Below are 12,876 nucleotides of genomic sequence, written 5' to 3' on the forward strand. Positions count from 1 at the left end.
TGGGATGGGGATGGAGTGAGGGCTTGATAGACAGAGATGAATTAAACAGCCTCCTGCAAAATAAAACCAAAACCCCAAGACACAAAGACCCAGGGTCTGACTCAACCTCTCCAGAAACCAACTCTCTCCAAACCCATCTTACAGGTCAATGCTGCCATTCATGCAAAACAAAATTATTTGGCCAGGCACAGTGGCTCACCCCTGTATCCCAGCACTTTGGAAGGCCAAGGTGGGTGGATCATCTGAGGTCAGGAGTTCAAGACCAGCCTGGCCAACATGATGAAACCCCGTCTCTACTAAAACTACAAAAAGTTAGCCAGACGTGGTGGCTGGCACCTGTAATCCCAGCTACTCGGGAGGCTGAGCCAGGAGAATCGCTTGAACCCGGAAGGTGGAGGTTGCAGTGAGCTGAGATCGTGCCACTGCACTCTAGCCTGGGCAACAAGAGCAAAACTCCGTCTCAAAAATAAAAAAATAAAAACAAAACAACAACAACAACAAAAATTACTCAGTGTGGTGGTGATGGGGCCACTAAGGCAGCAGAGGGAACACAGACTGGGAGTCAGATTTGGGAGTAAAGACATGAGCTCTGTTTTGCACAAGGTGAGTTTGGAGATGCCTGTTGGGCTCCCAAGAGGAGCAATCCCAGGGGGCTGGACACATGGAGGGGTCTTGAGATGACTTCGGAAGTGTTAGTATGCGCATAGCATGGGAAGTCCAGCAGCAGATGAGATGGCCCCTGACAAGGTGTATGGAACAGTGGTCTCTGGCGGGGAGGGCACCCTGGGAGGTGTTTGGTAAAGTGTGGGCCGCTGGTGGTTAGAGTAGGACAGCCGGATAATTCGAGGCCTGGTCTGAACAACGGGGAATACCTGTTCTGTGATTATCTGAGCCTAACTCCTTGGTACATTAAAAACCCAAGTATTTTTTTTTTGCATGATTATAATATAAACCAAAATCTCCAGAAATGCACCTCTTGTTTTAATCGAGGGATGACTGGATGCTGTTTTGTTTGGAACTTTGCTGAGAGCTGCTCACTGTTGGAGGAAATCATCTATCTCTGACAGCAACTCCACTCGAATTCGAGACCCAAGTCAAGACCCTTGCACCAGCTGCATTAGCAAATCATCACGTTCACAGTGACTTGTATTTACACAAACATACTCATTTGTCAACTATTTTGATGTGTCGGATATCAAGTGGCAACATAATTCTGTTAAATGATCTTACTTCTCATCATGCCACTTACTCATTCTAAGCAGGCGCCGACTGTCACATTCTGTCTTCTGGTGTAGCCACACCCAGGCATTTGTGTATTGCCAGAATATTATTTTATTAGCAGTCACTTCCCTGCTTTTTCTCCTTCATATTGCAATTAGGGCATTATATTGATTTTTTACAAATTATGTGTGTAGGAAGATATATTACCCTTGAATTTCAGCTCAGTGTGGAAAAGGACGTATTAAAAAATATTTGTTATAAAAAGAGAGTGTCGGGTCTGCAAGCACTGAAAACTCACTGGTGTAAGTGAGAAGCCCCATTTGAGGGGTGGCAAAGGCAAAAGGAACCCACAGCAAATGAAACAGGACCAGAGAGGTTGGAGGAAACCAGGAGGACACAGAGCCTAGAAGCAAGAAGAGAGTTTCTAGAAGGGTGGCTAACTGGGCGAATGCTGCCTGGAGGTAAGACAGAGACTGGAGGCATGGATAAGGGGTCGCATGTGCCCCTGGTGCAGCTGGGGTTGGGGGAAGGCAGGCAAAGCCAAGCTACTGGCTAGATCTGAGGTTTTGTGGTTTTCTGGCCAAGAGGGCGTGAGGAAAGGAGGACCTGGGGAAAAGTTGAGGACAATGGCTGCAGAGACAGCCTAGGAACCATTGACTCCCGGCCAGGCGTGGTGGCTCACGCCTGTAATCCCTGCACTCTGGGAGGCCAAGGCGGGTGGATCACGAAGTCAGGAGATCGAGACCACCCTGGCTAACATGGTGAAACCCCGTCTTTACTAAAAATACAAAAAAAAAAAAATTAGCCGGGCATGGTGGCAGGCACCTGTAGTCCCAGCTACTCGGGAGGCTGAGGCAGGAGAATGGCGTGGACCCGGGAGGCGGAGCTTGCAGTGGGCCGAGATCGCACCACCGCACTCCACACTGGGCGACAGAGTGAGACTCTGTCTCAGAAAAAAAAGAAAAGAAAACAAATAAAGAAATGTTGATTCTCAGCCAGGTGCCGTGGCTCACACCTGTAATCCCAGCACTTTGGGAGGCCGACCTAAGTGAGTGGATCACTTGAGGTCAGGAGTTAGAGATCATCCTGGCCAACATGGCAACACCCCATCTTTACTAAAAATACAAAAATTAGTGAAGCAAGGTGGTGCACACCTGTAATCCCAGCTACTTGGGAGGCTGTGGCAAGAGAATCACTTGAACTCGGGAGGCGGAGGTTGCAGTGAGCCGAGATCATGCCACAGCACTCCAGCCTGAGTGACAGAGCAAGACCCTGTCTCAAAAAAAAGGGGGGGGAAGAAAAGAAACATTAACTCCTGAGGCAGAGCTGTCCTGAATAGTGACAAGCCCTCAGGTGTGGCTGCATGATGCTGTGGGCTGAGGGGGCCCTGGAGAGGAGGGGCCCAGGTAGTGGGCTCTGACCAGGCTGCTGCAGGTCAGCTACCAGCCAAGTCCTCGAGGGTGATGGCACCAAATCCCACCCCTACACTGGACCCTGAGCCCCATGAGGGCGGGGACTGGCCTGCTGAGTCATGGTGCTACGTCACATCTGAAGATTCTCAAACATCTGCTGAATGAGTGAATGTGTGGGAGGACTTTGGGTGCAGAAGAGAGTGGGCCCCAGGGCCAAAGGCTCCGATGAGGGAGGAAACATGAGTGGGGGCTGTCCGGGTGACAGCGACAGCGATGGGAAGGGGCAGAAAACAGCTGGCTAGAGAGTGTGACCCTCAGGAAGAGGGCCCCTGGCCGGGCGGCAGAAGCCGTGGCTGGCAGAGACAAGGCCACTGGTCTCCCCCAACCCTCCTGTGAGGACGCCACTAGATTTGTCACAGCAGGTCTCCTGGGCGCCCTCTCAGCACCTCACACACCTGGCCCTCTCCCTCTGTCTAAAATGCTCCTCCCTCTCCTTGGCATGGACGACTCTGTGTCTGCCTTTAGGACTCAGCCCAGTTCACCTCCTCAGGGGACCCTTCTCTGACTGCTCCCATGCTCTACTGTTCTGTTACTGTATCCTGTTTGGTTCCTCAATAGCACATTTTATGTGCATCTGCAAAATCATTATATGGAAAACATTAGTACATTTCACTTGGACTGTGTGGCCGGCAGAATAGGCCCCGTCCACCAGCACCAAAGAAGTCTCTATCCTAATCCCCAGAACATGTGAAGATGTGACCTTATTCAGCAAAAGGGACTTTGCAGCTGTGATTAAGTTAAGGATCTGGATATGGGGGGATTACTCTGGATTATCCAGGAAGGCCCAAAGGAATCACAAGGGTCCTTACGAGTGGAAGAAGGAAGTTAGAGAGAGAGATTTGTGGATCCTATGCTGCTGGATCTGAAGATGGAGGAAGGGGCCACAAACCAAGGAATGCAAGTGGCTTCTAAACGCTGGAAAAGGTAAGGAAACAGATTCTCCCCCTGGAGCCTCCAGAAGGAACTAGCCCTGCCAGGAACTTGATTTTACCCCATTGAGATCTATTTCAGACTTCTGACCTCCAGAACTATAGGAGAATAAATGTGTATTGTTTTAAGCCACCAAATTGGTGGTAATTTTTTGCAGTAGCAATAGGAAACAAATAGGGCTTTCATTGGGTTTTTTAGGGTTTTGTTCTTTTTTTTTTTTTCTTTTTTTTCATTTGAGACGGTCTCACTCTGTCATCCAGGCTGGAGTGCCATGGCACGATCACAGCTCACTGTAGCCTCAACATCCCGGGCTCAAGCAATCCTCTACAGGGGTATCATTTGAAATGATGCCCATCCAAAACCGTTTTAAAAAGCCATCAAGACTAGCAAGTGTCCAAGTCAGTGGACCAAGTGAATTGCTAATGCCTGCCATACCGCAGTTAGTTCCACTTAGTTAGGAGAAGGAAAAACCTGCCACCTATGAAGGTTACTCTTGAATTGAAAAAGGCACAAATAAATAATATCTTTGGGACCTATTCTTTGAATAAAATAGGATGTCCAGTGTTGATTTATCTGTTTATTTGTTTATTCTCAGCTCCTCTGCCTCTCCAGGGCAGGAATGGGGCTGATTCCTCATCTGAGTGCCTGGCACATGGACAGGCTCAACAGGCATCTGTGAAATTGTTAGAGGCGTGTGAACCAGAGCAACTCCATCTTGAATAGGAGCTGGGTAAAATGAGGCTGAAACCTACTGGGCTGCATTCCCAGACGGTTAAGGCATTCTAAGTCACAGGATGAGATAGGAGGTTGGCACAAGATACAGGTCATAAAAACCTTGCTGATAAAAGGGGTTGCGGTAAAGAAGCCAACTAAAACCCACCAAAACTAAGATGGCCACGAGAGTGACCTCCAGTCGTCCTCACTGCTACACTCCCACCAGCGCCATGACAGTTTACAAATGCCATGGCAACATCAGGAAGTTACCCTATATGGTCTAAAAGGGGGAAGCATGAATAATCCACCCCTTGTTTAGCATGTCATCGAGAAATAACCATAAAAATGGGCAAACAGCAGCCCTCAAGGCTGCTCTGTCTTTGGAGTAGTCATTCTTTTATTTATTTATTTATCGAGACAGAGTCTTGCTCTGTTGCCCAGGCTGGAGTGCAGTGGGGAGATCTCAGCTCACCACAACCTCTGCCTCCTGAGTTCACGCAATTGGAGTAGCCATTCTTTTATTCCTTTACTTTTTTAATTAACACGCTTTCACTTTATGGACTTGCCCTGAATTTTTGCTTGTGGGAGATCCAAGACCCCTCTCTTGGGGTCTGGATCAAGACTCTTTTCCTGTAAAAGAATGACCATGGGTGAGTGAATCCTGTGGTTGGGAGGTGAGGAAGAAGTGTTCCTCAAGAAGGCCAGATACCTGGGGTTGCCCTGGAGAGGCTCCCAAGGGCCTTGAGGGCTAGGCTGAGCTTGGACAGTGCTGAGGGCCCACTGGCATGGGGGAAGGAGCCTGGTCCTGGCCCCAGCCCGGCCCTGCCTCTAACTGACTACACAGTCTTTAGCAAGCTACTCCTTCTCTCTGGGTCTCAGTCTCCTAATCCATAAACAGGGAGCATATTCCCTGTTGCAAGCATTCTCCTTGGCTCTCCATGGTTCTCGTGAGGAACAGGAGGTGAGAAGAACTGCAGGAACAGCAACCAAGTCCAGCTGCTATTTAAAGCCCAAGGTAGCAAATGTGGATGCTTACGGAGGCCAGGCCAGCAGGCGACTGCAGTGGGCAGTGGGAATGGGGATGGATGGGAGCAGACTGTGACACCAGGCAGGAATGCCAGCCAAGCACTGCCAGATCTCCCCGAGTTTCAAGGAAAGCAAGAAATCTAAATTTGTGAGTGAATTTGCTCCAAGTGTTGGCATCCAATTCCCAGTTTCTTAAAACTGTGGGCCAAGGCTGGGCACAGTAGCTCACACCTGTGATCCCCAGCACTTTGGGAGGCCGAGGCGGGCAGATCACTTGATGTCAGGAGTTCAAGACCAGCCTGGCCAACATGGTGAAACCCTGTCTCTACTAAAAATACAAAAGTTAGCCAGGTGTGCCGGGCGCGGTGGCTCATGCCTATAATTCCAGCACTTTGGGAGGCCAAGGCAGGTGGATCACGAGGTCAGGAGTTCGAGACCATCCTGGCCAACATGGTGAAATCCTGTCTCTACTAAAATACAAAAAGCTAGCCGGGTGTGGTAGTGCGTGCCTGTAGTCCCAGCTACTTAGGAGGCTGAGGCAGGGGAATCGCTTGAACCCGGGAAGCAGAAGTTGCAGCGAGCCAAGATCATGCCATTGCACTCCAACCTGGCAAGAGAGCGAGACTCTGTCTCAAAAAAAAAAAAAAAAAAAAAAGGGCAGGAGAATCGCTTGAGCCTGCGAAGTGGAGGCTTCAGTGAGCTGAGATGGTGCCACCGCACTCCAGCCTGGGTGACAGAGGGAGACTCTCTCAAAATAACAACAAAAGCAACAACAGTAACAAACCTGTGGGCCAGACACCACAAGCTATGGGTGTCTGCCGTCTGACATGTAGTTTCTTGGGGCTTGGGACAGGGGCAAAGAAGTTCTGTCTGAGATACTGGGTCCCTGTGGGACTTTGAGAAAACATCTAGGCAGTGAAGGCTGTCCTGGTGCGGAGATTCTATGTCCCTGTGATGACCAGGGCAATGTCCAAGACAGTGACACTGATCCTGTTACGATTGTACCCCCCCGCCCACACAAGGCTGTCGGGCTCACAGAGCGCTCTTCCATAGCAGCCTCACTGAATCCTCACAACCCTGAGATGTGGGCATCTTTCTCCCCATCTTTCAGGGAAGGTCACTGAGGCAAAGGGAGGGGTGCGGTCTGGCCAAGCTCACACAGCCAGTGAGCGGCAGAGCTGGAGCTCAGCTCTCCCCACCCCATTCCTCGTCACATAGCTCTGCAAGGGAAAACAGGGAATCAAATCTGCCAGGAGATGCCACAGCCCCAACCCCATCCAGGCCTCAGATGGGTCCCTCCCCCGCCCCGGGCAGAGGCAAATAGAAAGCTTCTCACCAGACTCCGCTGACACAGCGCGTGGACAGTGCCCGGGGCATGATCTCCGAGCCCTGCTGCATGAAGCCCCCCACGGGAAACCACAGGCTGTTGCCCAGCGTGTACTGGTTCTCCAGGATGTGGGGGCGTGCCCGCAGGCACGGGTGCGGGTTATACCACTCGTAGGGGCTCAGCCTGTGGAGAGACGTGCAGCGGGTGGATGGGGCCCAGAGCCCAGGTGGGGAGGAAAAGGAGAGAAGCAAAGGAAAAAGGTAAAGTCACGGTGATCAGAAGAAAGGGGGAGAGATGGAAAAAGGAGCGAGATGGACAGAAGCACACAGAGAAAAGGTAGACAGAGATGCACAGAGATGGAGACAGAAGAGGCAGAGAGAGACACAGAGATGCACAGAGAGAAATAGAGAAGGGAGGAGGCAAAAAAGGGAGAGGCGGGAAGGGGAGAGACCTGAACAGAGAACCACAGAGCACAGTCAGAGCCACAAGGGGAAGAATGAGACTCAGACACAGGGTACAAAATTGAGAACAGAGAGTGCAGGGAATCCGAGGCCCCAAAGGGAAGGCCAAGGACAGTTCCGAGAGAGAAGAGGCAGGTCGGTCCCAGAGGCCTCGGCTCGTGCCTCCTCCAGCCCCTTCCTTCCCAGTAGGCAGTGGACTCACCTGGCAGCCAGAAACAGGACGCAGCTGACAGCCAGGTAGGCAAGAAGCATGAAGAGCCACACAGCAGGGGAGAAGGGGTCCAGGAAGGAGAAGTAGCCAGGCTTGCGGCCCTGTGGGGAGAGGGAGTGAAACCCGGACCCACCCCTGGCCTAAGCCTCACACCCAGCCCCTGCCCTACCAGGGACTTGGAAGCCTGACCGGCCCATCTGAGGTCCTGGGGGAGTCTGGCTCCCACTCGCAGCCCCCGAGCCTCCATGCCAGGCAAGCAGCCCATGGTCTCCAGGGGAACCATACCATGTGCACTCGGTAGAGGATGCTGATCCCCAAGGTCATAAAGGGCTTGGAAAAGTCGATGACCTTCTCCCGCTCAGCTGTGATGGTGAAGGCGGCCACAGCCAGGTCTGCCTTCTGCTGGAGGGGAAGCCAGGCGGGGGCGGAGGGGGGCACAGGGGAAGACAGAAGTGGACAGTTAGAGATAAATGCACAGACAGTGAGCAACTGAGGGAGGCGAGAGAGAGAGAGGTAGGGAGGGGAAGGGGCCAGGAGCATGGACTGACTCCAGGAGCCCACCTTGGGCCTGAAACTGGACCCTCATCGCATGTCCATCCTCATCATCTCACGTCTCCAGGCACACTGACTCCGTCCCCTAGGCCTCAACTGCGCCCCAGCATCAAGGGCTGGAGATGGAGGGGTTCCCCAAACTCCAATTCAAGCAGCAACTTCTCCCTAGGGCCATAAAAGAGCCAAGGTCCTGAAGGGGCTGAGACTGACAGCACTCGAGATAATACAGGCCCGGACAGAACACAGAGCAGGGAGAGAGGATGTAGGGCCTAGAAATGACCCCAGGTGGGGAGGAAGGGTGCAGGTCGGCATGTGTCCACAGCCAGTGGAGACATAACCCAGGCCCCAGCCCAGTGTATAGTCAGGGAGATAGGGCACAAGCCCCAAACAGCATCCTGGTCAGGAGATGACACTGGTACCAAAGCACAACCCTGGATGAAGGAGAGATGGTCCAGGCCCAAAACTTCACCTGGAGTCAGAAATAGATGGCACAGGACCCAGATACAAACCCAAGGTTGGTGAGAGATGGCACAGGCACAAATGATAACCACGAGGTAGGTAGAGGTGGCACAGGCTGAAAACAAAATCCACGGTCAAAGACACAGCAGACAGGCCCACTGTGAAATCCAGGGTCAGGGAGAAAGGACACAGACCCCAGAGATGACCCCAAGCAGAGAGGGAGATGGCACAGGCTAAACAGCTAAAGCCAGGTACAGGAGAGATGGCACCAGCCTCAATATAACTGAGGAGCAGAGTGAGACAGCACAGCCCTGAAGCATCATCCAGAGGCGGCGATGTGGCAGGGGCCCAGAATGTGGATTCGGAGAATCTCTCTGGGAATTCCTGGGTGTTGAGCATAGGGAGCTTCTATCCCCTTTGTTGTACACTTGCCACTTTTATGACTAATACGTGAATTGTCGTGGGAATCATCACAGCTAATACAGGACTCCAGTTATTTTAAGCACCCACTGGGGGTCTGTCCTAGCAAGGTCCTGCATGGTGGCCACATCCTCATTTCAGAGAGGAGGAAGCAATGGCCTTCCAGGTGGGCTCCGATCCTGGGGCCAGGTGCTCAAGACCCCACTTCCTCCTGAAAGCCTAAGGGCCCCCCATCCTTTGTTCCCACACTGGCCTTCTCCTCACTCATTCCTGGGGCCATGCCTCGGGCCAAACACCTGCCTCTTGCTGGGCCGGGCAAGGACAGTGGCTCTGCTCCTGAAACACTCCTCAGATCTGTCCATTTCTCTACAACTCCACCACCCGGGCCTGGGCCACTGGTATCTCACTCCTGACTACAGCACTGGCCGCCTCATCAGTGCCCCCTACCGCCACTCATAACCTCCCAGTCCATTCCTCACATATAAGCCAAGAGGACAGTCTCCTGTTTAAAACCTGCCATGGCTTCCCCCGGCACCTAAGACAAAACCTTCTCATGGCCAAGAGGCCCTGGCGACCTAGGGCTCAGCTGCTCTGCCAGCCTCCCCTCATATCTTCTGTCTTGCCAGCTCTGCTCCAGCCATGATGGCCTGGTTTTTCCTCAATGCAGCAGGCTCACACCCACCTCAGGGCCTTTGCACATGCTCTCCCCCAAGCTCTTCTTCCCCATTCCAGGCTCCCATCACACCCAGCCCTTCAGCCCTCCCCAAAGCAGCCTCCAGACCCCACCTCACTCCCACCCTAGGATCCTCTCTCACATTCCCCATGGCCCCCCCTCTTTTTTTTTTTTTTTTTTTTTTTTGAGACGGAGTCTCACTCTGTCACCCAGGCTGAAGTGCAGTGGCACAATCTCAGGTTACTGCAATTTCTGCCTCCTGGGTTTAAGCGCTTCTCCTGCCTCAGCCTCCCGAGTAGCTGGGATTACAGGGGCATGCCACCATGCCCGGCTAATTTTTGTATTTTTTGTAGAGATGGGGTTTTACCGTATTGGTCAGGCTGGTCTCGAACTCCTGACCTCAGGTGACCTGCCCACCTCAGCCTTCCAAAGTGTTGGGATTACAGGCGTGAACCACCGCGCCTGGCCCCATCGCCCTGTTCTTAGCACGACTGGAGATGGCCTTGCTCAGGTGCTTGGTAATAGGCTGTCTTCACTCCATTACAGGTTCCTTGCCTGTCTGGCTCAGTGAGGCAGCCTGGAGCCCACAGAGAGCAGGTTCCCAACAGATCCTGCTCGGGTTTGACTGAGTACAGCCTCTCTGACTGGCATTCCAGGCAGCCGACAGCTCCCCCACCGCGTTCCTGGGCCACTTGCCACCCCTCTCTCATGCTAGCTTCTTTCTGGCTATGCCTGAGGCGCCTGTCCACTCTGTAGAGCTGGATCCCATCCATCCTTCCAGGGCTCCTCACACCTTCACTCCTCTGGGAAGCCATTCATGGACCCCCACTCCCTAGACACCACTTGATCTCAACAACTCGCTCAATTTGGAAAATATCTGTCTCTTCTCTGCCTCTGCTGCTAAACCACAGGCGTTTCAGCAGCAAGGCCAGCTGGACATGTCATGTGTTTCTGGCACTGCTCAGGGGCCAGCTTAGAGCAGGATCTGCTGTGTCTCATGTCCCATCCTCCTCCGCTGAAACCCAGGAATGTTGCTGCTTCCTCTGGGGCCCTCCCAGATGCAGAGACCTCTCCTTCTCTGGTGCCACAATGAAACCTCACGCAATCAGACACTTGCACGCACACAGCACTTACCCCGTGCAGCCACTGTCCCAGCGTTTTCCCCAGAGTAGCCTGTTTGGTCCCCAGAGCAACCCAATGCAGAGGGACCTCCATTTCTACCATTCTACGCATGAGGAAACTGAGGCACAGAAACTAAGCCTCTTGCCACAGTTGACCCCTGGATTCGGAACCACTCCCCTCCTAGGGGCTTTATCTGCCTGCTGCCCTGGTCCCTCCACGGCTGGGGGTGTCTGAGGTCAGGCCCAGGTGAGTGACTCCTCCCTGGATCCCAGGGAGTTCAAGAAATGAGGGCTGACTGATGGGAGGAATCAATGAGTCCTTGAACCTCTGGCCAATATGGCGGCAGCAGCAGCCTCCACCTCTCCCTGACACTGCTCCACATCCAATCTTCTAACCAGCACCATCCCAGGCAGAAGCATGGGGATTGTCCTGTACACAGCCTCTCCCTCACCCCTCACTGCACCCATCCTCAAGCCCCCTGATTTTGACCCCTAAACACCTCTGGAATGGAGTCACTGCCCTCTGCCTCCACCGCCCACACCCGCCCAGGCTACCATCTCTGACTGAATAGCTCGTCTCTGCCTCCCAGGACACACAGCCTGCAGCCCCAGAGATCCCAACATATGACAGTCTGGTCACAGTATTCCCCTGCTTAGATTCTGCAATGGGCTGGGCACAGTGGCTCATGCCTGTTAACCCAGCACTTTGGGAGGCCGTCAGGAGGATTGCTTGAGCCAAGAGTTCAAGATCAGCCAGGGTAATGTAGCAAGACCCCATCTCTACTAAAACTAAAAATAAATAAATTCTGCAATGACTCTGCCTCTTTGTATTTTTATTTTTAGGGACAGTATCTTGCTTTGTTAACTAGGCTGGAACGCAGTGGTGCAATCATAAGTCACTGCAAACTCCTCGGGTGATCCTCCCACATCAGCCTCCTGAGTAGCTGGGACCACAGGTGCGAGCCACTATGCCTGACTAATTTTATTTATTTCTTAGAAAGACCAGGGTCTGGCTATGTTCCCCAGGCTGGTCTCGAAATGCTGGGCTCAAGTGATCCTCCTGCCTCAGCCTCCCAAAGTGCTTGGATTACAGGCATGAGACACGGCACCTTGTTCTTTTTATTATTACTATTTTTTTTTTTTTTTGAGACCAAGTCTTGCTCTGTAGCCCAACCTCTGCCTCCTGGGTTTCAGCGATTCTCCTGCCTCAGTCTCCCGAGTAGCTGGGACTACAGGCAGATGCCACCACACCCGGCTAATATTTTATTTTTAGTAGAGATGGGGTTTCACCATGTTGGCCAGGTTGGTCTCGAACTCCTGACCTCAGGTAACCGGCCTGCCTCAGCCTCCCAAAGTGCTGGGATTACAGGCATGAGCCACCACACCCGGCCCTATTTATTATTATTATTATTATTTTTGGAGACGGAGTCTCACTTGTCACCCAGGCTGGAGTGCAGTGGTGCAATCATGGCTCAGTGCAACCTCCACCTCCTGGGCTCAAGCAATTATCCTGCCTCAGCCTCCCGAGTAGCTAGGATTACAGGTGAATGCCACCATGCCCGGCTAATTTTTGTATTTTAGTAGAGATGGGGTTTCACCATGTTGCCCAGGCTGGTCTTGAACTCCTGACCTCAGGTGATCCACCTGCCTCAGCCTCCCAAAGTGCTGGGATTACAGGCATGAGCCACCGCATCCGGCCACCTTGTTCTTAAACTGTCATCCAAACGCCTCACCCGGCCCAATGAGGCCCTGACCACACCTATCACCCCAATAAGACTATGTGCCACACCTGTTCCCCTTATGAGACCCTGTCTTACACCTGGCCCCAAAACATCCCACACCATCCAACCCCCACAGCCTCACCCCCTACCATCTTGCCCTGTGTCCCACATTGCAGGCACACTGCCCTTTCCATTTGTTAATTATTTCATTTATTTACCTGCCTGACAAATATTTGCAGAGTGCCCTCCACTAGCCCAGCACAATTCTAGCTTTGGGGATATGGTAGTGAATAGAAACATACAATGTCAGGTAGTGACAAGTGCTGTGATGAAAAATCAAGCAGGCAGCAAGATAGAGACTGGAGGGAGATGCTGTTTTGGATCTGCTCCCCACTGTTGCAATGGGGGTCTTATTTGAATAGCAACACGAAGGAAGTGCAGAAAAGGCAGGAGAAGACCTAGGGGGGAAGGTTCCAGGCTGAGGTATCAGTGGGTTCAGTCCCTAGGGTGGGAAGAGACTTGCAGCATCCAGCAAGGCTGGAGCAGAATAGGAGGGGCAGGAAAGGCA

At 52.5% G+C, this 12,876-nt stretch overlaps 1 protein-coding gene across 4 annotated transcripts in view; it reads right to left on the minus strand.

Moving 5' to 3' along the window:
- Positions 1-12,876, minus strand: part of GRIK5 (glutamate ionotropic receptor kainate type subunit 5) — a 74,239-nt gene that overhangs the window by 17,425 nt on the left and 43,938 nt on the right. For all 4 annotated transcript variants that reach the window (XM_030797083.1, XM_030797082.1, XM_030797084.1 and 1 more), the window contains 3 exons: positions 7,648-7,761; positions 7,354-7,463; positions 6,700-6,873 (listed from right to left, as the gene is read on the minus strand). In XM_030797083.1, the coding sequence (XP_030652943.1) occupies positions 6,700-6,873; positions 7,354-7,463; positions 7,648-7,761 (398 nt within the window). The remainder of the gene's footprint in view (positions 1-6,699; positions 6,874-7,353; positions 7,464-7,647; positions 7,762-12,876) is intronic.

Source organism: Nomascus leucogenys, chromosome 17 (genome assembly GCF_006542625.1).
Source record: "Nomascus leucogenys isolate Asia chromosome 17, Asia_NLE_v1, whole genome shotgun sequence".
In the NCBI taxonomy this organism is placed as follows: Eukaryota; Metazoa; Chordata; class Mammalia; order Primates; family Hylobatidae; genus Nomascus; species Nomascus leucogenys.